We start from the raw sequence: 24,632 nt of genomic DNA on the forward strand, positions 1-24,632 counted from the left end.
AATACATAAGTGGTTAAGCAGAAGGACACATGCTCTTACCTTCCCCTCCGGGCCCCCCTCCTGCACGGGCCCCATAGCAACTGCCTACCCTGCCTCTATGGTAGCTACGCCTATGCCAGCTAGGTTTGGGAGCATTTAATTTTTTTAGCTCTTTGGTGGAATATCCCTTTAATACTATGGCTGAATGTCAATCTACCCCTTATTAATGTGCTTATAGGAAAGAAAACAGAATGGTCATCTCAAATCATTTGGACAAAATACCTTATACATTCTTCTGATTTATTGTATATACTTACTTTTGGGCAAGGGTTGAAGTGACCTAAAGAAAAAAACAAAACAAAACAAATGTTTTCATATATACATTATAACTTACTATAAAACAGCATCTACATAAAACAATATTGCTGTATATCATAATGTCATCTGCAAGAAGAGGGCCTGAGTGGGTACGTGCATCCAGGCCCACCTCTGTGTGACAAGGATACAGAGCTGTGAATCATGCCCAGAGAGGCGTGATTACGGCACATCACCAGCCCAGGACAATGACTAGATGGGCCTTGGAGACCACGCAAATGACTAGTTCACCCACATTTACATACAGCAAAGGAGTTGATAAAAGTTTACGGGTTACAGGGAACAGATAAATGTTCCAGCTGCATATGATTAGCGGATTGAGCAACATTTGGTAGGTTTATAACAATTTCTTGAGGTAATCTACTCAAATATAACTTTTCATATGTTGCTGCCCATTGTGATCATAACAATTTATTCCATACTTGTTATCTATTCAGTCTCCTTCTCCCAGTTCTGAGCTGGTGCTTTCTACTAAAGACACATAAAACTGTGTGCGAGCTGTTCACTCCATCTCCCCCTCCATTCCTATATGGCTGATGTAAATAAGTCCCTGGCCAGCTTTATCTGCAACTCTGTAGCTTCTTTGTAGTGTTGGGAGGGTTAATCTGAGGTCAAACTGTTGATGAACTCACTGAGAATAAACCTCGGGGCATAAAAAATTTGCTACAAAGTTACAGATAGGCACTTATTTACATCAGCCCTCTCAGAAGGGAAGGGGGAGGCAATGGAGAGAAAATCTCACACAGCGGCATGCTCTTAATAGCCGAGAGCGCGCGCCCTCTCTGCCTTCGCCCCTGGACCCTCTGGACGGACTGAGAAGGGGGTTAGATGACAGCCTCGATCCATGAAAAGTCTGAGGCCCAAAGGACAACAGACTGCATGTACCTGGAAAGAATGGAGGAAGGAAGCCTCCGATTAATACGTAGGTACTAGTTTGCTACTTCCACAGCAGCACTCTATGCATCCATCCCCTTTAGGGACAGGAAAAACACTAAGGTGGACTGGGAGGGGTGGGGTTTTAAACTCTCTCTGTTTTCATGTCCCTACAGTTGAGGGAGGAACAACCTCAAGAATTGGTGCCGTCATGAGGGGTGACGCTGTGGAAATCAGAAGCTCAGATCTGGGGAAAGGAGCTCTGTCTTTACAGTGCTGCGGCGATCCAAACATTTCCCTGCTGCAGGCATGATGCTGATGCATTGTGCCGGGCGGGTAAACAATCCAGGACATGCATCCACCGTCCACCCAGCAGAGGGCTGGGTTCACACTACGTATATTTCAGTCAGTATTGTGGTCCTCATTCTGCAAACCAAAACCAGGAGTGGATTAAAAACACAGAAAGGCTCTGTCCACACAATGTTGAAATTAAGTGGATGGCCGCCATATAACAGTAAATAACGGCCATTATTTCAATATAACAGCCGTTGTTTTAAAATAACAGCAAATACTTGCTATTAAATGGCGGCCATCCATTCAATTTCAACATTGTGTGAACAGAGCCTTTCTGTGTTTTCAATCCACTCCTGGTTTTGGTTGCAATATGAGGACCACAATACTGACTGAAATATACGTAGTGTGAACCCAGCCTAAGGGCCCTATTCCACGGGACGATTATCGTTCAGATTATCGTTAAATCGTTCGAATCTGAACGATAATCGTTCGGTTGAAATGCAGTTAACGATTAACGACCGAACGAGAAATCGTTGATCGTTTAATAAGACCTGGACCTATTTTTATCGTTTCTCGTTCGCAAATCGTTCGCATTGAATAAGACATCGTTCGGTCGTTCTCAATAGATACGAACGCAATAGCGAATAAATAGCGAAGAGAAACGATCGCAATTACGATCATAAGTAACGATTATCGTTCCATGGAAATGAGTGAACGTTTTCAGGTCTTTCGCAATAGCGGTCGTTTGAGATCGTTAATCGTTAACGATTATCCAAACGATAATCGTCCCGTGGAATAGGGCCCTAAGGCTGGAGCCACACAGCAGCAGCTTGTGGGTCACAATGCGACCCCCATTCACTTACAAGTACAAGTGAAGGGATGGCAGAAAAGTTAGCGCGACCATGAATTGCTGTGTAGCTCCACCTTAATGCATATACAGTCATGGCCAAAAGTTTTGAGAATGATACAAATATTAATTTTTACAAAGTCTACTGCTTCAGTTTTTAAAATGACAATTTGCATATACTCCAGAATGTTATAAAGAGTGATCAGCTTAACAGCAATTACTTGCAAAGTCAATATTTGCCTAGAAAATGAACTTTATCCCCCAAAACACATTTCCAAATCATTGCAGCCCTGCCTTAAAAGGACCAGCTAACATGGTTTCAGTGATTGCTCCATTAACACAGGTGTGGATGTTGAGAAGGACAGGACTGGAGATCAATCTGTCATGATTAAGTAAGAATGACACCACTGGACACTTTAAAGGGAGGCTGGTGCTTGGTATCATTGTTTCTCTTCTGGTAACCATGGTTATCTGTAAAGAAACACGTGCAGTCATCATTGCACTGCACAAAAATGGCCTAACAGGGAAGAGTATCGCAGCTAGAAAGATTGCACCTCAGTCAACAATCTATCGCATCATCAAGAACTTCAAGGAGAGAGGTTCCATTGTTGCCAAAAAGGCTCCAGGGCGCCCAAGAAAGACCAGCAAGCACCAGGACCACCTCGTTTCAGCTGTGGGATCGGGCTACCAGCAGTGCAGAGCTTGCTCAGGAATGGCAGCAGGCAGGTGTGAGTGCATCTGCACGCACTGTGTGGCGGAGACTCTTGGAGCAAGGCCTGGTCTCAAGGAGGGCAGCAAAGAAGCCACTTCTCTCCAGAAAAAACATCAGGGACAGACTGATATTCTGCAAAAGGTACAGGGAGTGGACTGCTGAGGACTGGGGTAAAGTCATTTTCTCTGATTAATCCCCTTTCCGATTGTTTGGGACATCTGGAAAACAGCTTATTCGGAGAAGACGAGGTGAGCGCTACCACCAGTCTTGTCTCATGCCAACTGTAAAGCATCCTTAAACCATTCATGTGTGGGGTTGCTTCTCAGCCAAGGGAATCGGCTCTCTCACAGTCTTGCCTAAAAACACAGCCATGAATAAAGAATGGTACCAGAATGTCCTTCAAGAGCAACTTCTCCCAACCGTCCAAGAGCAGTTTGGCCATCAACAATGCCTTTTCCAGCATGATGGAGCACCTTGCCATAAAGCAAAGGTGATAACTAAATGGCTCAGGGAACAAAACTGTGATTTTGGGTCCATGGCCTGGAAACCCCCCAGATCTTAATCCCATAGAGAACTTGTGGTCAATCATCAAGAGGTGGGTGGACAAACAAAAACCAACAAATTCTGACAAAATGCAAGCATTGGTTGTGCAAGAATGGACTGCTATTAATTAATCATGCCAAGGAGAATTGCAGAGGTCCTGAAGAAGGGTCAACACTGCAAATATTGATTTGCTGCATTAACTTATTCTAACTGTCCATATAAGCTTTTGTTACTCATAATATGATTGCAATTATATTTCTGTATGTGATAAAAACATCTGACAAACACACATAAAAACCAGAGGGCAGCAGATCATGTGAAAATATAATATTTGTGTCATTCTCAAAGCTTTTGGCCATGACTGTATATTACCCCTCAGTCAACAATGGCCAAGTGTTCTTTAGGACTACATTTGGCTGATATATGTTAAAAAAAACTGTTATTTAGACAGATGTCTAGAAAAAAAAAAGTATCCATTCAACAAATACTAGCCTAATCAGTCTATGAGCCATCCATGGGGAAGTTATCCCTCTTTGTGGCACAGTTAAGGCCCTATTACATAGGACAATTTTTGTGAGAAAAATCATATCGTTTGAATTTAAATGATAATCCTTTTGTGTGAATGCAGGCAACAATTTAAAAATCATTCATGTGTCGTTGATCGCATCTTTTGAGCGGAACCTAAAATCATTGTTAATTCTTTGCCGTTATTCCACATTCGTTCGCTAATTAATTAGTACATACTGCCTTTACACGAAGCGATAATTCACCCAATTGATCGTTTAACGATCTTGAAGCAACGACTTGGTTTTTATAACAATCAGCGTTTAGACAAATAAATAGTTAGAAAATTTGTTATTGCGATCATTTTTAAGATCACTTAAAGGTAATGTGTCAGCTCCTGGGCCCTACCTCAGGTGCTGACAGTGTGCTGTAGCTGGCAGCCCCCAGTGAGCATGGTGTCTTTTTGGTAATTTTCTGTGCAGCAGATTATGTACAATATTATGTCTCCTACTGTACTAAAGAGTCACAGAGTATTTGTTGGTGCCACACTCTGGCATGCATCCTCCTCCCTCTTCATGAATAATCAATGATGCCCGGCCTTCTGCTCGCTCAGCTGTTAGATTGCAGATCAGTTCTCTGTAGGCTGGTTATGTCTGAAAGAAACACCTAGGTATAATTGAATCTCTTCTCCCTAATGTGTTGGAGCTGTGGTCTAGGGGTAACTCACCTGTCTAGAGACCTGCCAACGATCATTCTCTGGTTCGAATCCCCTGATGGAAATTATGTTTTGTTTTCTTCTCATTATTGTATCATTTTTAAGGCTATGTTTACACAGAGTATTTTTGGTCAGTATTTTGTACTATCATTACTGTTATTTTAAAACAACGTCCAATATTTGCCATTAAATGACGGCCATCTGCTCAATTTCAACAGTGTGACATAGCCTTTCTGTGTTCTTAATCCACTCTCGGTTTTGGTTGCAAAATACTGACCAAAATACTGAGCAAAAATACTGTGTGTGAACATAGCCTTAAAAATGATACAATAATGAGATGAAAAAAACAAACACATTATTTAATTTCCATCAGGGGATTTGAATCAGAGAATGAACTGCTGGCAGGTCTCTAGACAGGTGAGTTACCCCTAGACCACAGATTCAATTATACCTGAGTTTCAGACAAACTGCCTATAGAGGACTGATCTGCAATCAGAGACACTGGCTGACAGCAGAGCAAGCAGGAGGCCAGGCAGCAATGATTATTCATTAAAGGACAAGTGCCATGAAAAACGTTTTCACAGTAATTGAAGCACATTACAAAGTTATATAACTCTGTAATGTGCTTCAATCACCTATCTGCCTCCCTTCCCTGTCTTTTCCCCCCTCCACCCCCCACCAGGAAGTGTCCTAACTCACACAGACCTAATTACTGTCATCACCGTCACCAAGCTCTTCTCTCAGCTCCTTCTCCTGTTACACTAGCCTCCCCCCTCCCTTGTCAGGTGACTCAGCTTGCTCAGCTCTCATAGGCTGAACAACTGCAAGCCATCACTTGTCACATGTCCCTTGCTTATCTTCCCTCCGACTGACTCCGGCACATAGGCAGCCCCCCCCCCACCTCATACCCTCTCTCCTGCTGCCGTGGACTCAGTGAGTGAAGGAGTCATGTCACTAGAGAAGACAATCGGAGCTGAGCAAGCAGAGTCACCTGACAAGGAGGGGGAGGCTGGTGTAACAGGACCTAGAACAACCCTCCTGCTGATGACTCATCCTCACAAGCAGGAGCTGAGAGAAGAGTTTGGTGACTGTGACGACAGTCATTAGGTCGGTGTGAGTTAGGACACTTCCTGGTGAGGGGTGGAGGGGGGAAAAGACAGGGAAGGGAGGCAGATAGGTGATTGAAGCACATTAAAGAGTTATATAACTTTGTAATGTGCTTCAATTACTGGGAAAAAGTTTTTCATGGCACTTGTCCTTTAAGGGGGAGGGGGATGCATGCCAGAGTGTGGCACCAACAACTGCTCTGTGACTCTTTAGTATAACATATGCTGCGAAACCGGAAAAAAATCATTGGCGCTGTCAAATTGAAAAAAAAAAAGGAATTTGTTTTGATTTCGGGGAGTTCTGCATTTACGCCGTTCGCCCTATTGTAAAACTGCATGTTATGTTATGCAAGTTATGCATGTTCCTCAAGTCATTACGATTACGATATGTAACATGTATAACTTATTTATTATCTGATGGCCTGTAAAAAATTCAAACCATTGTTAACAGATATATGTTCCTTAAATTCGCTCCATTCCCAGGCTTATAGCGCTTTTATCCTTTGGTCTATGGGGCTGTTTGAGGTGTCATTTTTTGCGCCATGATGCGTTCTTTCTATCGGTACCTTGATTGCGCATATACGACTTTTTTGCACTTACGACGTTTACCATGCAAGATCAGTAATGTGATTAATTAATAGTTCGGGCGATTACGCGCGCGGCGATACCAAACATGTTTGTTTATTTATTTATACACACAGCAAAGATCGATGAGATCGGTCATAGAGGAACGGGCCGAAGGGGTGGGTGATCCATCCCACTAGACACCAGGGACGTGAGGTCTGAAGCCTCTAAGTGCAGCTGTCAGGTTTGACAGCTGCACTTAGAGGCTTAATTAGCCGGCGCGGAAACGGGACCCGCGCCGGCTAATAGAGGCACTGTCCGGCTGCACATGTCAGCCGGGATCAGCGCAGTTCAGAGCGGGGTCCCGGCGGGACCCCGCTCTGAACACCCCCCGCGGCACCATGACGTATCAGATACGTCATGGGTCGCTAAGGGGTTAAAGGGGAAGTCCGGGCAAAATAATTTTAAGATATGTTATTGCCCAACAAAAGTTATGAAGATTACAAAATCATACTTATTATGGGAAACACACCTATAGTGCATTTTCTTTGCACTTACTACAGCATGGCCTGTTCAGGTCTCTGTAAAGTTGGTAAAGTCACGTCACATAAACTGCCGACACCTGCTGCTCCAGTCTGTCACACCTCTGCAGCCAGTGTCGGCAGTTTATGTGACGTGACATCACCAACTTTACAGAGACCTGAACATACCATGCTGTAGTAAGTGCAGGGAAAATGCACTATAAGTGCGTTTCTCATAATAAGTGTCTATTAGTAATTTTCATAACTTTTGTTGGGCAATAACATATCTTAAAATTATTTTGTCCGGACTTCCCCTTTAAGCCCATCTTTCACATAGGGTGAATCTTACACGAAGCAATCAGCGAATTTTTAGCGAACGATGATTTGAGAACGTTGAAAGATCAAAATGAACGGTTTCTCGCTCGTCGCTTGATCGCTTTCTGTGTTTACACGGAACGATTATTGCTCAAATGCGAACATTATTACGAAAATTCGAACCATAATCAATCTGTGTAAACGCAGCGTAACTCCACATTGTTCATTAATTTGTTAGGATCAGATTGAACAAACAATCAAAGCTACTATCATGACTAACTACTATCGTTCTGTGTAATATGGTAAGTGATTTCAGGTAACTGTTGTTTGCAATCGGTTATTGTTAAAAAAAAAAAATTATAATAATATAATAATAATAATAGGACCCATACCTACTGTCCAGAAAATCTGGTACAGCTTCCAAGGAGCCTCAACGGCCAAACAGACCACACTGAGGAAAGAGAAAGAGACCTGCAAGTGGCCTGGTGGTTGGCAGGTACAGACAGGGGGCTTGGCTTATGGTCCTTTAACACGGAGCGCTTATTGTTCTAATTTTCGTGATAACGATCGCATTTGAGCGATAATCGGCTCATGTAAACACAGCGAATGATGAAGTGATGAGCAAAAAAATTGTTCATTTTAGTCTTTCAACATGTTCTCAAATCATCCTTGGTCGTTCGCTGAAAACTCGCAGATCGCTGTGTGTAAACAGTCTTTCACCGATTCACCCTATGTGTGAGATGAGCTTAAACGATCTTAAAAACGATCGCAAAAACGATTTACTTCTCCGTCTAAACGCTGATAGTTATAAAAACAAAATTGTTGCCTCAAAATCGTTAAACGATGGATTGGGCGAAATATCGATCTGTGTAAAAGGACCATTAAACTCAGAAACTACACCCTATGGTCATCACAAATTCAGAACATATGCCTTTATATAATGTTTCACAATGATCACAGGCAGATAAAGCTATTGCTACACTAATTTATGATGTAGATATATGTATCCTCTGCTAGGTTCATACTTGCCCTAAGGCTTCATTTGCAATTTCCCTTTATTTTGCAGGATTTGAGCTGACAAAAAGAAATCCCTGGAAGCATTTGTCATCTGCATTCAAATCCTGCAGAATAAATGGACACCAGACAGAAAGCCGATAGATCCCACTGAAGAAAGGGACCTCTTGGGTATCCATCTGCATCAGTTAGTGTCTGTTCTTGAACTGACTGTCCAACTTTGTTGTATCATGCTGAACAGACTCACAGGGGCTCCGAATGGAGCTCCAGAAGTGTGAACCTAGGCCTACGTACCATCGTTCTTCTTAATGGGAATCAATCAGACCATTTGAGCTGATATGGTTCCCTTGAGCATTGTATAAAGCACCTGGAGCGGCCCCGGCACATACCGGCCGCGTCAGGAGCTTTATAACGGAGAAAATGACTTTTATTTCCCGGCTCGTGACTAGATACGAGCGGGGAAGTAGTCATGGTGGGCGGCTCCCAGCTCGTATCTAGTCACTGCGCTCTGCCTGTCAGCGCGTTCGGCGGGATGGTTGACAGGCAGAGAGGCCAGTAACTGACCTCTCTGCCTGTCAATCATCCCCTCTGAGCGCGCTGACAGGCAGAGCGCAGTGACTAGATACGAGCGGGGAGCCGCCCACCATGACTACTTCCCCGCTCGTATCTAGTCACGAGCCGGGGAATAAAAGTCATTTTCTCCGTTATAAAGCACTTGCTGCGGCCGGTACGTGCAGGGGCCGCTCCAGGTGCTTTATACAATGCTCAAGGGAACCATATCAGCCCAAACGGGCTGATTGGTTCCCTTTAAAGTGTCACTGTTGTTTGTAAAAACTTTTGACATGTCATGGAGACCCCTACCGATCAGGAGAAAGAGCTATGAGAAGACTGCGCTAAGCTCGGTCTTCTCCCAGTTCTGTGTCATGTGATCAGTTGGGCTCAGTCTGATTACCCATGTAAGGCTTCGTTCACACGTCCCGTGTTCACTCCGTGAAGCATGGATGTGGAATCCCTGTACGGAAGTGTTCCCGCACAGCATGATGTTTGAATGATCGCGGCTCTATCATTACAATGGCGTGAACATTCAGTTTAGCAGCTCCCGGCATGATATTAATACATGATGCTGTGCAGGGAACACTCCAATACAGAGATTCCACGTCCGTGCTTCATGAAGCAAACAGGGGACATGTGAATGCAGCCTTAGGGTATGTTCACACTGAGTAAATCAGGTGGAATTTTGCAGCAGAATTCCCGGCATGGAATCCTGCCTACTTCAGTGTGTCAATGGAATGCCTTGCGCGCCTCCCCTCAAAGAATTGACATGTCAATTCTTTGAGCGAAGAGTGGAGGTGCACAAGACTTCCTATTAACACACTGAGACAGGCAGGGAACTAAGTGTGAACATACCCTTAGGGTGCATTTACAAAGAGAGATTTATCTGATAGATTTTTTAAGCCAAAGCTAGGAATGGATTTGAAAAGAGGAAAAAATCTCATTCTTTCCTTTATGACCTGTTCCCTGTTTATAGTCTGTTCCTGGCTTTGACTTCAAAAGTCTGTCAGATAAATCTCTCTGTTTAAAGGCTCCATTAGTCTGAAGCCCAACTGATAACACATGACAGAGCCAGGAAAAGACCGCCCTTAAAGGACAAGTGCCATGAAAACCTTTTTCCCAGTAATTGAAGCACATTACAAAGTTATATAACTGTGTGATATGCTTCAATCACCTATCTGCCTCCCTTCCCTGTCTTTTCCCCCCTCCACCAGGAAGTGTCCTAACTCACACAGACCTAATTACTGTCGTCATCGTCACCAAGCTCTTCTCTCAGCTCCTTCTCCTGTTACAGCAGCCCCCCCCCCTCCCCTGCCTTGTCAGGTGACTCAGCTTGCTCAGCTTCCATTGGCTGGACAACTGCAAGCCATCACTTGGACTGGGGAAGTGATGTAAAGTGCTGCGGAATCTGTGTGCGCTATACAAATAAAAAAGGCAAGGCCCTTTTTTTCACAGAACGATTATAGGCTGTATTCCGCCATTACGACCAATGATCCTCCCGTGGAATAGAAGGCAACGATCAGCCGACATCGTTCATGTTGGTTGATCGTTGCAGTCGTTTATTTTTCAACATGTTGAAAAACAAACGACTCATACAGCAACGATCTGCTGCCGTTGTTCCATGGAATAGGGGCTTTAGCGTGGTCCTCTCCCGCTCGTTCTGACGATCGCTACAGGTCTGAACACTCTGACCATGACCTATGAGAACTTCTGATATATCTCTATGACATGTCTAACGTTTTCACAAATGACAGGTACACTTTAATGAAATAGCCTTTGAAATTGTAACGAGTAGTTCTGAAAAAGGTCGCATGTAATATAATGAGTGACTCTGAAACCCTTCTATAGAATAATATGGAGGCGCCCAAAAGGTCGCCACTATTTTTCTTGGAAAGACAGACACACAGCAGCTTTGTTTTAAAACTCCTCCCACTGACATTATGTGTGAAGAACACATTGTGCACGTCTATATAATGCCGTGTGAACTGAGCCTACTCTGAAGAGATTTTACTGGGTTACACTTCCCACAGTGAACGTTCATAGCACAGCTCACACATACACAGAGCGCAGAAGCCTAACACGTGGGGGGCGCGCTGCGTATGGGGACGTACAACTAGACAACCAATCAGCAGCCAGATTATAAACGTCACGCACACACTACTCCGGGCTCTAGCGCTAGCGATCTATCATAGTCGCCATTACTCACATGAGATGCCGGGCGAGGCCGGGGCAGGTATCCTTCATGGCAATAGCCGCTTTTCTAAGAAACCTATCCGTCATAGCGTTCAGGGTAGAGGCTAGAAGGGAGCGGCTCCTGGTAGGTATGATGTCACAGTGGGGGCGGAGCCTCTTGGAGGAAGGGGCGGGATTCGCGGTAACTAATGTGCACTTTTGCAGGCTGTGCAGAGCGCAGCGTGCTGAGGCGGGAACAGGACGGAGGCTGCAGCGTCAGTGGGTGGTACATGGGACTGTATAGAAAGCAGCGTGCTTGGCAGGAATACAAGCTAGCTGAGGCAGAAAGGAACAAGATGAGGACTGTGTGTAGGGCAGGCTGAGGGGGCGCTGTTACATGGGACTGTGTGTAGGACAGGCTGAGGGGGCGCTGTTACATGGGACTGTATGTAGGACAGGCTGAGGGGGCGCTGTTACATGGGACTGTGTGTAGGGCAGGCTGAGGGGGCGCTGTTACATGGGACTGTGTGTAGGGCAGGCTGAGGGGGCGCTGTTACATGGGACTGTGTCTAGGGCAGGCTGAGGGGGCGCTGTTACATGGGACTGTGTAGGACAGGCTAAGGGGGTGCTCTGTTACATGGGACTGTGTGTAGGGCAGGCTGAGGGGGCGCTGTTACATGGGACTGTGTGTAGGACAGGCTGAGGGGGCGCTGTTACATGGGACTGTGTGTAGGGCAGGCTGAGGGGGCGCTGTTACATGGGACTGTGTGTAGGACAGGCTGAGGGGGCGCTGTTACATGGGACTGTGTGTAGGGCAGGCTGAGGGGGCGCTGTTACATGGGACTGTGTGTAGGACAGGCTGAGGGGGTGCTGTTACATGGGACTGTGTGTAGGACAGGCTGAGGGGGCGCTGTTACATGGGACTGTGTGTAGGGCAGGCTGAGGGGGCGCTGTTACATGGGACTGTGTGTAGGACAGGATGAGGGGGTGCTGTTACATGGGACTGTGTGTAGGGCAGGCTGAGGGGGCGCTGTTACATGGGACTGTGTGTAGGGCAGGCTGAGGGGGTGCTGTTACATGGGACTGTGTGTAGGGCAGGCTGAGGGGGTGCTGTTACATGGGACTGTGTAGGACAGGCTAAGGGGGTGCTCTGTTACATGGGACTGTGTGTAGGACAGGCTAAGGGGGTGCTCTGTTACATGGGACTGTGTGTAGGACAGGCTGAGGGGGTCCTCTATTACATGGGACTGTGTGAAGGACAGGATGAGGGGGTCCTCTATTACATGGGACTGTGTGTAGGACAGGATGAGGGGGTCCTCTATTACATGGGACTGTGTGTAGGACAGGATGAGGGGGTGCTCTGTTACATGGGACTGTGTTGGACCGTCTGAGAGGGCTGGGGCAGATGAACTGTCACATTGTCCAACTTTGCATAAACTGAAGAGGGAAAGGGGAACATAGGGTATGAAAGTGAGGTGCACACCTGAAACGTAATATAAAAAAACGTAATTCCGGCTATATTTTAAAAACCTCTAAAATCCAAAAAACTGCATCCTCCTAAGGTAAAGGAGGTTGCTCACTGCTACACATGTGAGCTGGATAGGCTGTAGAGGGACTAAAGCAATAAATCAGAAAATCATGCAGTACATAGGCATAATACGTGATAATATGACAGTCGTACCACCTAGTAATGTATAGTCCCAGAGAACCAGATACCCCACGCGTATCGCCGCTACCCGGCGGCTTTGTCAGGAGTAGGTGCATAATGTGAACAAGCCGGTTTATATACCTGATAAAGAAGGGTTCCTAATAGAGATGAGCGAATCGGGTTTGAGTCCATCCGAACCCGAACTATCGGCATATGATTAGCGGTGGCTGCTGAACTTGGATAAAGCTCTAAGGTTGTCTGGAAAACATGGATACAGCCAATGACTATATCCATGTTTTCCACATAGCCTTAGGGCTTTATCTAACTTCAGCAGCCACCGCTAATCAAATGCTGAAAGTTCGGGTTCGGATCGAGTCGAGCATGCTCTAGGTTCGCTCATCTCTAGTTCCTAAACATGATTGACAAATCCGCCAAAGAGTCGATGGGCGGAAGTGAGGACTGCGTGCTGCGGCGGGCGGAACTGAGGTCAGCAGCTATGTACCGAAGTCCAGCCTGTATCGTAAATCACATGGTCTAGCTGTACGTAAGTCTTTGTGTATCAGACTATCAGCAGGTCGGTGGATGGGAATAGTTACTGCGACTGTGTGCGTCAGTCACTGCCCATACGTGCAGGGACGTAGCTGTAATAGTCACATGATTGGCCGTCAATGCCCACCAAAATAAGCATGGGTGCCTGAACCGCACGCAATGCAATCACGGGACCAAGCTGGGCTCAGTCACATGATAGTAATGTGATGGACAGCACATTTGTCACCTAATATGCCCTGCAAAAGTACATACTCCCTATTCCAATAAAAGCAAATATAGGAGGCGTACTACAGTAAACCAGTAGTAATAACACATACATATGCAATCAATCAATAAAAGATAAAAAATATAAATGATGAAAAAACTAATAGTCCATTATGCATGCCAACTAGAGATGAGCGAACCTCGAGCATGCTCAAGTCTATCCGAACCCGAGCATTCGGCATAGCTGGGGCTGCTGAACTTGGATAAAGCCATAAGGCTTTGTGGAAAACATATCCATGTATTAATGTTTTCCAGACAGCTTAAGAGCTTTATCTAACTCGAGCATGCTAGACTCGAGCATGCTCGAGATTTGTTCATCTCTAATGCCAACCCATTGTCCTAATGGAGACAAATACAATCCTGTAAGCATTTGAGAAGTGTGAACATCATGATACCAATAAAATTCATTTTGAGTAAATAAATAATTATTGAAGTCTAAAAACAACTAGGGGGACTATAGTGCAAAGTGAGTGTAAGGTGCTTTGTGCTTATCCTGTGTGCAATAAAACATGCAGTGAAATAATTAGTGACATTCAAAGACTATTGGCTACTAGTAATACAAGTCAATGGATAGTTGCATACAAAAGGATGAACGAGCACCTATATGAAGTAGACAGACGCATGTCACGCACACATATATATATATATATATATATACACACACAATACCATGAGATCTCTTAAATTGCAGCTAGACCCGTGGCTGATATCCGTATGGAGATCTGCCCATACAGATATTTTTAACATACTTTTTGGAAATTGGCCACTCCCTGCAGCCTGCATATCAGCCACGGGTCTAGCTGCAATTTAAGAGATCTCATGGTATTGTGTGTGTGTGTGTGTGTGTGTGTGTGTGTGTGTGTGTGTGTATGTATATATATATATATATATATATATATATATATATATATATATATATAATCTATATTACCGTTCAAAAGTTTGGGGTCACCCAAACAATTTTGTGTTTTCCATGAAATGTCACACTTACTTACGTTGTGAAATGAATAGAAAATAGAGTCAAGACATTGACAAGGTTAGAAATAATGATTTGTATTTGAAATAACATTGTTTTTACATCAAACTTTGCTTTCGTCAAAGAATCCACCTTTTGCAGCAATTACAGCATTGCACACCTTTGGCATTCTAGCCATTAATCTGTTGAGGTAAGCTGGAGAAATTGCACCCCACGATTGGTTGGATTGGCACTTCTGACCTACCATACGGTCAAGCTGCTCCCACAACAGCTCAATGGGTTCAGATCTGGTGACTGTGCTGGCCACTCCATTACAGATAGAATACCAGCTGCCTGCTTCTGCTGTAAATAGTTCTAGCACAATTTGGAGGTGTGTTTAGGGTCATTGTCCTGTTGTAGGATGAAATTGGCTCCAATCAAGCGCTGTCCACTGGTTATGGCATGGCGTTGCAAAATTGAGTGATAGCCTTCCTTATTCAGAATCACTTTTACCCTGTATAAATCTCCCACCTTACCAGCACCAAAGCAACCCCAGACCATCACATTACCTCCACCATGCTTAACAGATGGCGTCAGGCATTCTTCCAGCATCTTTTCATTTGTTCTGCATCTCACAAACGTTCTTCTTTGTGATCCAAACACCTCAAACACTTTTTTCCAGTCTTCCTCTGTCCAATGTCTGTGTTCTTTTGCCCATCTTAAACTTTTTCTTTTATTGGTCAGTCTCAGATATGGCCTTTTCTTTGCCACTCTTCCCTGAAGCCCAAAATCCCACAGCCGCCTCTTCACTGTAGATGTTGACACTGGTGTTTTGCGGGTACTATTTAATGAAGATGCCAGTTGGGGATCTGTGAGGCATCTGTTTCTCAAACTAGAGACTCTAATGTACTTATCTTCTTGCTTAGTTGTGCAACGCGGCCTCCCACTTCTTTTTCTACTCTGGTTAGAGCCTGTTTGTGCTGTCCTCTGAAGGGAGTAGTACACACCGTTGTAGGAAATTCTAAGAACAAGAATAGGCTGTCGAGTTTCAGATGAAAGTTCTCTTTTTCTAGCCATTTTGAGCGTTTAATTGACCCGACAAATGTGATGCTCCAGAAACACAATCAGTTTTGTAGCTTCTGTAACGAGCTAGACTGTTTTCAGATGTGTGAACATGATTGCACAAGGGTTTTCTAATCATGAATTAGCCTTCTGAGCCAATGTGCAAACACATTGTACAATTAGAACACTGGAGTGATAGTTGTTGGAAATGGGCCTCTATACACCTATGTTGATATTGCACCAAAAACCAGACATTTGCAGCTAGAATAGTCATTTCCCACATTAGCAATGTATAGAGTGTATTTCTTTAAAGTTAGGACTAGTTTATAAAGTTATCTTCATTGAAAAGTACAGTGCTTTTCCTTCAAAAATAAGGACATTTCAATGTGACCCCAAACTTTTGAACGGTAGTGTGTGTGTGTGTATATATATATATATATATATATATATATATATATATATATATATGTATGTATGTATATATATATAATATATATGTGTGACATGTGTCTGTTTACTACATATAGGTGCTCATTCATCCTTTTGTATGCAATTATCCATCGACTTGTATTACTAGTAGCCAATAGTCTTTGAATGTCACTCTAATTATTTCACTTTTTGATGATTTTAGAGGTTTTTAACTTGTTTGTAGCCGGAATCAATAAAGCTATTTTTTTTATTACATTTCAGGTGTGCGCCTCACTTTCATACCCTATGTTCCCCTTTCCCTCTTCAGTTTATTCATAGTTTTTTCATAGGGTAGTAGGCGCACCCTATATACTGTACTAAGTACCATTCCTTGTGGTGCCCACCTCTGTCTCCATAACATTGACCAGATCTTTGTTCCGGACCCTTCCTCAATCAGCCCCGTAAAGAGATCTTTTCTCGGTTGAGCTGTGAAGAGAGATTTTGGACCACCAGAAGAATCTGTACTCAAACTTGTGGGGAGTGCAGATTAGAGTGGCAAAGCACATACATTACCTTATAACAATGCTAGAGAACCCCTTTAAATACAAAGCAAGCAGTGTCCCTACCTTCTTGCATTTTTTGTGAATCATTTTGATCTTGTTTTCTCCCCCCAGCAGCTCTAGAGCTCCCTGCCAGCCCTGGCATCTGCAAGTAACTTGAAATACCAACTTCATGGAGCAGTGGTATGTATAAAGACTACAGCCATTCACCAGGTTTTAAAGCCAGTATTAGGGCCCTATTACAACAACAGATTATCTGACAGATTTTTGCAGCCAAAACCGGGAATAGACTATTAACAGAACAGGTCATAAAGGAAAGACAGATTTCTCCTTTTAAATCCATTCCTGGCTTTGGCTGCAGAGATCTGTCATAATAATGTGTTGGTGTAATAGGGCCGTACTCCTCCCCTTGTATTAGTGCTTGTTCCCTATTGTATGCCAGCATTGTGGGTCCCACTACCCTATATGACTCAAGTACTGTTGTGCTCATCACAAATTAATGTGTTTTTACTGCTCCCCAGAAATGGCAACAGGGGAAACTGTTACATTGTTTATCAGGAACAGGGAGGGAGAAGTTGCTGGGTGCGTCCCTGATTTTTAGTTCAGGCTGCGTGAAAGTTTTCCCTTCTAATTGGGAGGGGCTGCGGGAACAATCACTTTGATGGTTCCCATGGCTCTTTATTTTCATCCATTGTCACCCGCAGCTCCCCTTTTACACAGGGAAATGTACAGACAATGTTTTGTTTGTTTGTTTTTCTGCCCTGTCTGAATCCAGCGATCAGTGATTGAGTGAGTGTTGCTCACTCTTCGGCTGATTGCTGGGCTTATTACACGGGTTGATTACTGGTAGGCATAGAGACAGACCAGCAGTGAATGTAGTCACGCTCTCCTCCTCTCAGCCATTAACTTTTGTTTACAACCATGAGCCTTGGAAAGCTCATGTACAGTCGGGCACTTGAGCTGTTAACCAAATGTTACTGGCTAGGAGGAGGACAGTGGGCCATGTGACTACTTATGTTGCTGCCCTGCTTCCATGCTTACTTTCCGCTAGTCAGGATTGAACATATTTTTTTTACTATAACTACAGCTTTGATCTACCGTACAATGGGGAGCTTTGGTTAGTGGGAACCCGGGGACAGGTTCCCTTTAACTCCTAGCTGCAAAATGATGTTTGGGAAAACGTCATTCAAAGCAGGTAGTTCCTGCTACATGATTTTTCCCAAAGCTGCCCCTGCCTCCCCCTGCTGTCCCTAATGACGATCGGGCAGCGGGAGGAGGTTAATCCAAGATCTGTCCTGGGGTCCGTTCAGCAGATGATGCGCTTATTGTCCTAAAATACAACTTTTAAACTTGCAGCCCTGTGCCAAATGGCCGTGGCCTAGAGTGTGTGTGTGCATTAGGCTGGCACAACCTCTCTGTCCCTCCCCCCTGCCCTCCTTATGATTAGAAATGCCACTGGAACATTTTCTCCTATTCATCAGCTGTTAGGACCGCACATGGGCTGGATCGTTAAGGCACCTGTGCAGTGGCATTCCTTATGATGAAGAGGGTGGGGAGGAGGGATGGAGGGGTGGTGCAAAGTTAGGGCTGCAAGTTTAAAAATTGTTTTTTAGGACAATAACTGCATGTGTAGAAAAATTTCCCCCGAGTCCGTAAATACCCCACATGTGGACATTAGGCGCCATGTGGGTGCAGGGCAAGCCTCCCAAGGGAAGGAGCACCATTTGGATTTTGGAGGCTGGATTTGGCCAGAATGGATGATGAACACCATGTCGCATTTACAAAGCCCTTGTACTGCCAAGACAGGGAAAATCCCCCACACCCCTCAAGGAATCTAACAAGGGGTGCAGCGAGGATATGGACCCCTGGATGACAGGAACATTTGTGCCGTGAAAGTGAAAAAATGAAAATTTTCATTTTTATGTCACATTGTTCCACATTTGTGCCCGTCACCAGTGGGGTCCATATGCTCACTGCACCCCTTGTTAGATTCCTTGAGGGGTGTAGTTTCCAGAATGGGGTCACTTGTGGGGGGTTTCTTGTGTTTTGGCAGCATGAGGGCTTTGTAAATACGACATGGCACGGAGAAACTGCACTACACATTTGGCATTTTTTTTCTTCTTTTATCCCCTTGTAAAAATGAAAAATTAAAGGCTAGAACAACGTTTTAGTGTAAAATTAAATTTTTCCTTTTTCACGCCACATTGTTCTGAAAATCTGTGAAACACCTGTGGGGTCCAGATGCTCACCGCACCCCTGGTTATATTCCTTGAGGGGTGTAGTTTTCTAAATGGTGTCCCTTTTAGGGGTGTTTTTTATGTTTTGGCACCCCAGAGCCTCTGCCAACCTGAAGTGGTACAGTCAAAAATGACCAAATATGACGAAATATGAGGCGTTGAAATTCACTAGGCGCTCCTTTGTATCTGAGGCTTGTGGTTGCGTCAAACAACACAATAGGGCCACATATGAGGTGTTTCTATAAACTGTAGAAACGGGGCAATCAATATTGGGGTGCATTTCTCTGGTAATAGGTTTACAATTATGAAAGATAATGGATTACAATAAAATCTCTGCACAAATTTTTAATTTTCAAATTTCTTACACATTTACATCAAGCAAAACTTTCTTTATGTGATTTTGCAGAGTTTGAGGGGTGCAGTTTCTGAAATGGGGTGCTTTGTGGGGGCTTTCTAACATACAGTCCCCTCAAATACACTTTGAGGCTATGTTCACACTACGTAAGAGACCGGCCGTTCCGTGACCCCGGCCAGTACTCTGGCCGGATCATCTTGGCCAGTACTTAAGTACCGGCCGGATGATCTTTCGGCCGTCGAGCTCTGATCCGGGCGCATCAGTGCGCGCCTGCATCAGAGCTTCCCATAGCACACAGTGAAGCAAGCGGCGAGAGCCGCTCACTTCACTGTGTGAACTGACAGGTCTTTCTGCAGCCGCAATTCACTGAATTCCGGCCGCAGAAAACTGACATGTCAGTTGTTTGCAGTGGCGTATGGGATTCCGGCCGGAGCGCATACCATGTGTGTACGCTCCGGCCGGGATCCCATAGGACAACAGGCATTGTTCCACCGCAGTAAAAGTACGGCCGTTGTTGCCATCGGCAACAACGGCCATACTTTTACGTAGTGTGAACATAACCTAAACCTGAACAGGTCCCTAAAAATATCTGATTCTCAAATTTTACTGATAATTTGTAAAATTGCTGCTAATGTTTTAAGCTTTCTATTGTCTAAAAAAAAAAAGATATTTTAATAAATGCAGCCAACATAAAGTAGACATTTTGCTAATGCTATTTAATATATAATGTATGTGGCATAACCATTTTTTGTATAAGCCGAAAAGTTTTAAAGTTGGAAAAATGCAATTTTTCATGTTAGTTTGTTTTTTTTCATAAAGATTCCAATTTACCAGAAATGTAAAGTATCATATGTCACGAGAAAACAGTCTGAGAATCAGACGGATAGGTAAAAGCATTCCCAAGTTATTAATGAATAAAGTGACACAGGTCATATTCATAAAATTTGCCTCGGTCCTTAAAGTGACTTTGTACCCACTGTGCTGCCGCTCCCAACTACTTATACCTTTGTGTAGCTTATGTGAAGTCCTTTCAGCAGGTATGTTTGGCCATGCTGGTTGTGCTTTCATGATGCAGAAAAACAAACTTTAGTTGAGGAGATGCCGTGTGAAAGAGGCGGGGCAGCGAGCCTTCGTGCCCTAGGGAAGCGCCACCTGTGTGGTGTTGTGCGCCTCTCCCCCTGCCTCCTGTTCCGCCCTCTGCCCACCCTCACAGGAATCCTTGGCATTGCGCATGTGCCGTAGTTTTGACCCCCGGCACTGCTGCAGTGACATTAGCAGGTCAGCGCCGCCTCTGTGGTGTTTCTTCTGCGCGTCGTCCACGCCCTGTAGTAGTGACACGCTCGTCCCTGCACAGCCTCTCATGTCTGTCAGCGTCCCCCGCATACTATGTTACTATGAGTCCTCTTCTTGGCTTCTGCGCCATTGCGATCGTATTTCGCGCAGGCGCAGTCACTAAGAAGGTCAGTCGCGTCACTGCGCGGAATACGATCGCAACGGCACAGAAGCCGAGAAGAAGACTCATAGTAACAGAGTATGCGAGGGGGGGGGGGCGTGCTGACAGACATGAAAGGCGGTGCAGGGACAAGTGGGTGGAAACATAGTATGCAGGGGTTTGGGGGTGCTGACATACATGAGAGGTGGTGTAGGGACAAGCGCATCACTACTACAGGGCGTTGACGACGCGCAGAAGAAACACCACAGAGGCAGCGCTGACCTGCCAACGTCACTGCAGCAGCGCTGGGGGTTAAAAGTACGCGCATGCGCAATGCCAAAGATTCCTGTGAGAGCGGAACGGGAGGCAGGGGCAGAGGCGCACAACACCACACAGGTGGCGCTTCCCTAGGCATCTCCTCAACTAAAGTTTGTTTTTCTGCATCATGAAAGCACAACCTGCGTGGCCAAACATACCTGCTGGAAGGACTTCACATAAGCTACAAAAAGGTATAAGTAGTAAGGGGGGGGGGGGGGGTAGCACAGTGGGTACAGAGTCCCTTTAAGGCCATTTCAGGTTCGGTCCTTAAGGGGTTAATTTCCTGCAAAGGGAGAATAAAATGCATAAAAAGTTATTTTCAGATGTCCAAAAATGTAATCTAATTGTTTTTATGTCACAATAGGCAATAAAACAATGGCTGAATATGCTTCTGGTTTGCAAGCAGGAACAGCTGTCACTTGCCAGGCACTTGATGCAGAGGACAAGGTATTTTGACTTGGTGGAAGCGAGCACCGATCTGCTAAATTGAGCTCACTTATGGAGCTTAAGCCGCTCAGCCAATCACTGGCCGTGACACTATCCCAATGATCGGCTGATCCAATAGACGTAGTCAAAAAAACAGGCAAAGGGGCAGGCAGCAAGCAAGGAAGGTCAGAAATACAAAGCAGAAGGGTCAGAATAAACACAGAATAGTAGAGTCAGAAGCAGGCACAGACAAACTCAATAACCAGCAAAAAGTATACAGACTGGGAGTGTTATATAGGAGACCAGGGGTCTTGTCCAGAATACAACTGGACCATTCCCCTGATCTCCAATCATAGGTGTGGTGAGCCTGGTTAAAACAAAGATTAACCATGACATGGCCAGACAGAACTCAGCAGGTGAAGTCAGGTGTGTCCATGAATTCAAGTGAGCAGACAGAATAAACCTATGTTCAGACTAATGCAAAACAAAACACAGAAACAGAACAAATACAAGAACATCAGCGCCTTCTTGGCCACACAGCACGAGCCGAGGGGCACATCAAGCTCCGCAAAGATACAGTTCTGACAGGTATATAAATTAGTGTTTGTTTTTTTTTTAAGGTTATCAGTTGGCCGTGCATCGCTGTTACAAGTAGCGACGGCGGACAGTGAATTTAGGTCAGGACCTAGAGTAAAGACTTGATCATTGTCTTAATTACATGGAGCGCTGATGTGCAGGTTTATTATTCTGTTATAGGGCCCTAAGTATTGGATGTATAGCTAATTACATGGAGAGATGTAACATGTTAAAAAGTTTGATTGGCCAATTACTGATCAGTTGCATGTTCACCAGATGATCGCTGTCTCTTCTCAGTTTGCGTTTCTGTCCACTGATAAATGACCCATATAATGGGTCTGAGAGGCAGTGGGCAACATTTATTATTTATATAATTTGTCACAGGAAACATGTGTAGCACCTGGCAATGTCAAAACATCTACTTCCGAAAACAAACCAGATACCGGTTTTGCTGATGAGGAAAGTCAGTCCCAGGAGATGGACAGAAATAAGGTATTCTTTTTGTTATGAAGAGTTTATTCAGCCCCCCGGCATTTAAATTTTTCAACATGTGTGATCTCTATGCCACAAGTGTTTAATTATATATACAGTGGTACCTTGGTTTAAGAGTAACTTGGTTTAAGAGCGTTTTGGTTTAAGAGCTCACAGTTTTTCAAAATTGTGACTTGGTTTAAGAGCATTGCTTTGGTTTAAGAGCTCCCTGTACTGGGTTGGAGCGCGAGTGGAGGAGGGGCATGGTCTGCATAGCGGGGTCTACAGCACTGTACTCTGACCCAGGAAGTCTTACCTCACCTTCCAAATCATGGTAGATCCACTTCAGGCTGGGGCTTACATCAGGGGACAGGACTGTGGAGGTAATTTCTCCATAGCTGTAACCCTTCTCTCCCCGGACAGAGAGCGCTGCATGTATGTGCCCACATCTGCTCTGCTCATTCTTTCATGCTCCCTGCAGTCTCTGTCTGCCCTTGTGTTTCCCATCCTCTCTATTACTGTACAGTAACTTATAATATCACATATTCAGCTGTTTCTGAATGTTTGTTTCATCTGTTTTACATGTTATTCAGAATAATAAATCATTATTTTTGGGGTGTGGAACCAATTGAACTTATGGGAAAATTTGCTTTGGTTTAAGAGTGGATTTGGATTACAAGCACGGCCCCGGAACGAATTATGCTCGTAATCCAAGGCACCACTGTGTGTGTGTGTGTGTATATATATATATATATATATATATATATATATATATATATATATATATATATATATATATATATATATATATATATAATTTGTTTAAGCCGCCCCCCCCCCCCCCAAAAGCCTTCCCTATGCCAAGAAGAGTAAGGCCGCCTTCACCATAGTTCCTGAAAAGCTTTTTGTTCCCATTTGTTTCCTTTTTTTTTTTTTTTTTTTTTTTTTTTTTAAACAGTAAATTTGCTTCGTTAGAATTGCACGACTTGGCCGTGTGTTATCCGGGTTCTGTTCACCTGGAAAAGATGTCAAATCCTGATAGGAGAGTCTGGATAATGCACCACTATATTCCCGCAGACTGACGCAATCCACGGCCAAGCTGTGTGATTCCAACAAAGCCAACAAGAATAGGGTAGGTCCATTAAGTTGAACAGGTCTATACTAGGACCAATTTTTGCAGCCCTAACAGACTCAATCAAGCCTGTCGGACAGCAAAAAATAGGAATTGCCACTATTTATTATCCGCAGTTAGGTTTGTGTGTGTTTCAGTGCGGATTTGTTCGTGTACCAGCCAGAGCAATAAAGTTTATTTGACATGTCGTCACTTCCTCCTTAGTGGCATGCCCGGCGGAAGAAGAAGACGAAGAAGACAAGTTGTTCATTCGTGGAGGCAATCTTGGACGACGTGGCCTGTTACAGCCAAATGGGGTCCAACGTCTCCTGTCTAATCGGGTTGGTACGTATAATAAAAGCAGTTTTATTTGTGATTTTTATGCACCTTATTTGGATCGGTGTGCTGTTAGACGGTATTTTCACCACCAACCCCCGGCACTAGGACACTATCGGGTGATAGCATTGCTGGGGGGGCTGCAACTGGGCAGCATGATCGGGGGCGCAGCAATGCTATCACCCGATGCTGCGGTCTGAGCGACTTTCTCCTTCAGAGACGGAGGAGCGCCACGTGCTAGTGGGCGGAAGGAGAGCGTTTCTGTCACGGCTGAGTGGGGTAGGAGGTAGGGCTTGGCGGTATACCGTCAAAATACCGATACCGTCACTGGCGTCGGTTAACCGACCTCAACTCTGCCAGGACGGTATCTGCGGTATTCCCCCTCACCCGGCGGCCACATGCTCTGCTCCCCTCAGATCTCCCTCGCTGATCCTCTGATTCACCTCCCAATCCCAGCCAGGGCGCACATATGCAAGGTATGGAAGATCCTGCTGCGGGGGCTGAAGAGGAACACTCTGACCGGCTGCGCACAGGCGTGCTGTGTGCTCAGCGCTGCTGATGCTGCTGCTGCCCGGCCGGCTCACTTCTCCTAGCTTCTCTGGAAGCTGCACAGTGAGCCCTGCCCCCCCCCCCTCCTCCCACACATACAGTGGCTGCAGGGGGTCAGCTAAACGTCGGCACATCCTCACTCCCATGGGCACCGCACTCTGTCCCGCACAGGAATCCTCGGCGCCCCGTTATCTTTTGATTTTGTGCTGGAAGCAGGCATGTGTGACGCTCAGCCCGGGACACAGATATTTGTGCTACACCGACACCGACCGAGTGACAGGGGCCGAGG

At 44.9% G+C, this 24,632-nt stretch overlaps 2 protein-coding genes across 19 annotated transcripts in view; one reads left to right on the plus strand and one right to left on the minus strand.

The window, feature by feature from the left end:
- C2H18orf21 (chromosome 2 C18orf21 homolog) overlaps positions 1–11,279 on the minus strand; it is a 24,183-nt gene extending 12,904 nt beyond the window's left edge. The window contains exons 1-2 of the mRNA XM_069958233.1: positions 11,121–11,279; positions 297–319 (exon numbers count right to left, since the gene is read on the minus strand). Of these exons, the coding sequence (XP_069814334.1) occupies positions 297–319; positions 11,121–11,194 (97 nt within the window). The 5' untranslated portion in view covers positions 11,195–11,279. The remainder of the gene's footprint in view (positions 1–296; positions 320–11,120) is intronic.
- LOC138783479 (uncharacterized) overlaps positions 11,052–24,632 on the plus strand; it is a 24,284-nt gene continuing 10,703 nt past the window's right edge. The window contains exons 1-5 of one of the 18 annotated variants that reach the window (XM_069958214.1): positions 11,052–11,147; positions 16,647–16,715; positions 21,239–21,321; positions 22,261–22,368; positions 23,684–23,803. In XM_069958214.1, coding sequence (XP_069814315.1) covers positions 21,250–21,321; positions 22,261–22,368; positions 23,684–23,803 — 300 coding nt within the window. In that variant the 5' untranslated portion in view covers positions 11,052–11,147; positions 16,647–16,715; positions 21,239–21,249. Of the gene's footprint in view, positions 11,236–11,310; positions 11,373–11,425; positions 11,452–16,646; positions 16,716–21,238; positions 21,322–22,260; positions 22,369–23,683; positions 23,804–24,632 lie in introns of those variants that run through there. The other 17 variants (XM_069958219.1, XM_069958226.1, XM_069958218.1 and 14 more) reach the window with 17 other exon arrangements.

The sequence above is a fragment of the Dendropsophus ebraccatus genome, chromosome 2 (genome assembly GCF_027789765.1).
Source record: "Dendropsophus ebraccatus isolate aDenEbr1 chromosome 2, aDenEbr1.pat, whole genome shotgun sequence".
NCBI lineage: Eukaryota > Metazoa > Chordata > Amphibia > Anura > Hylidae > Dendropsophus > Dendropsophus ebraccatus.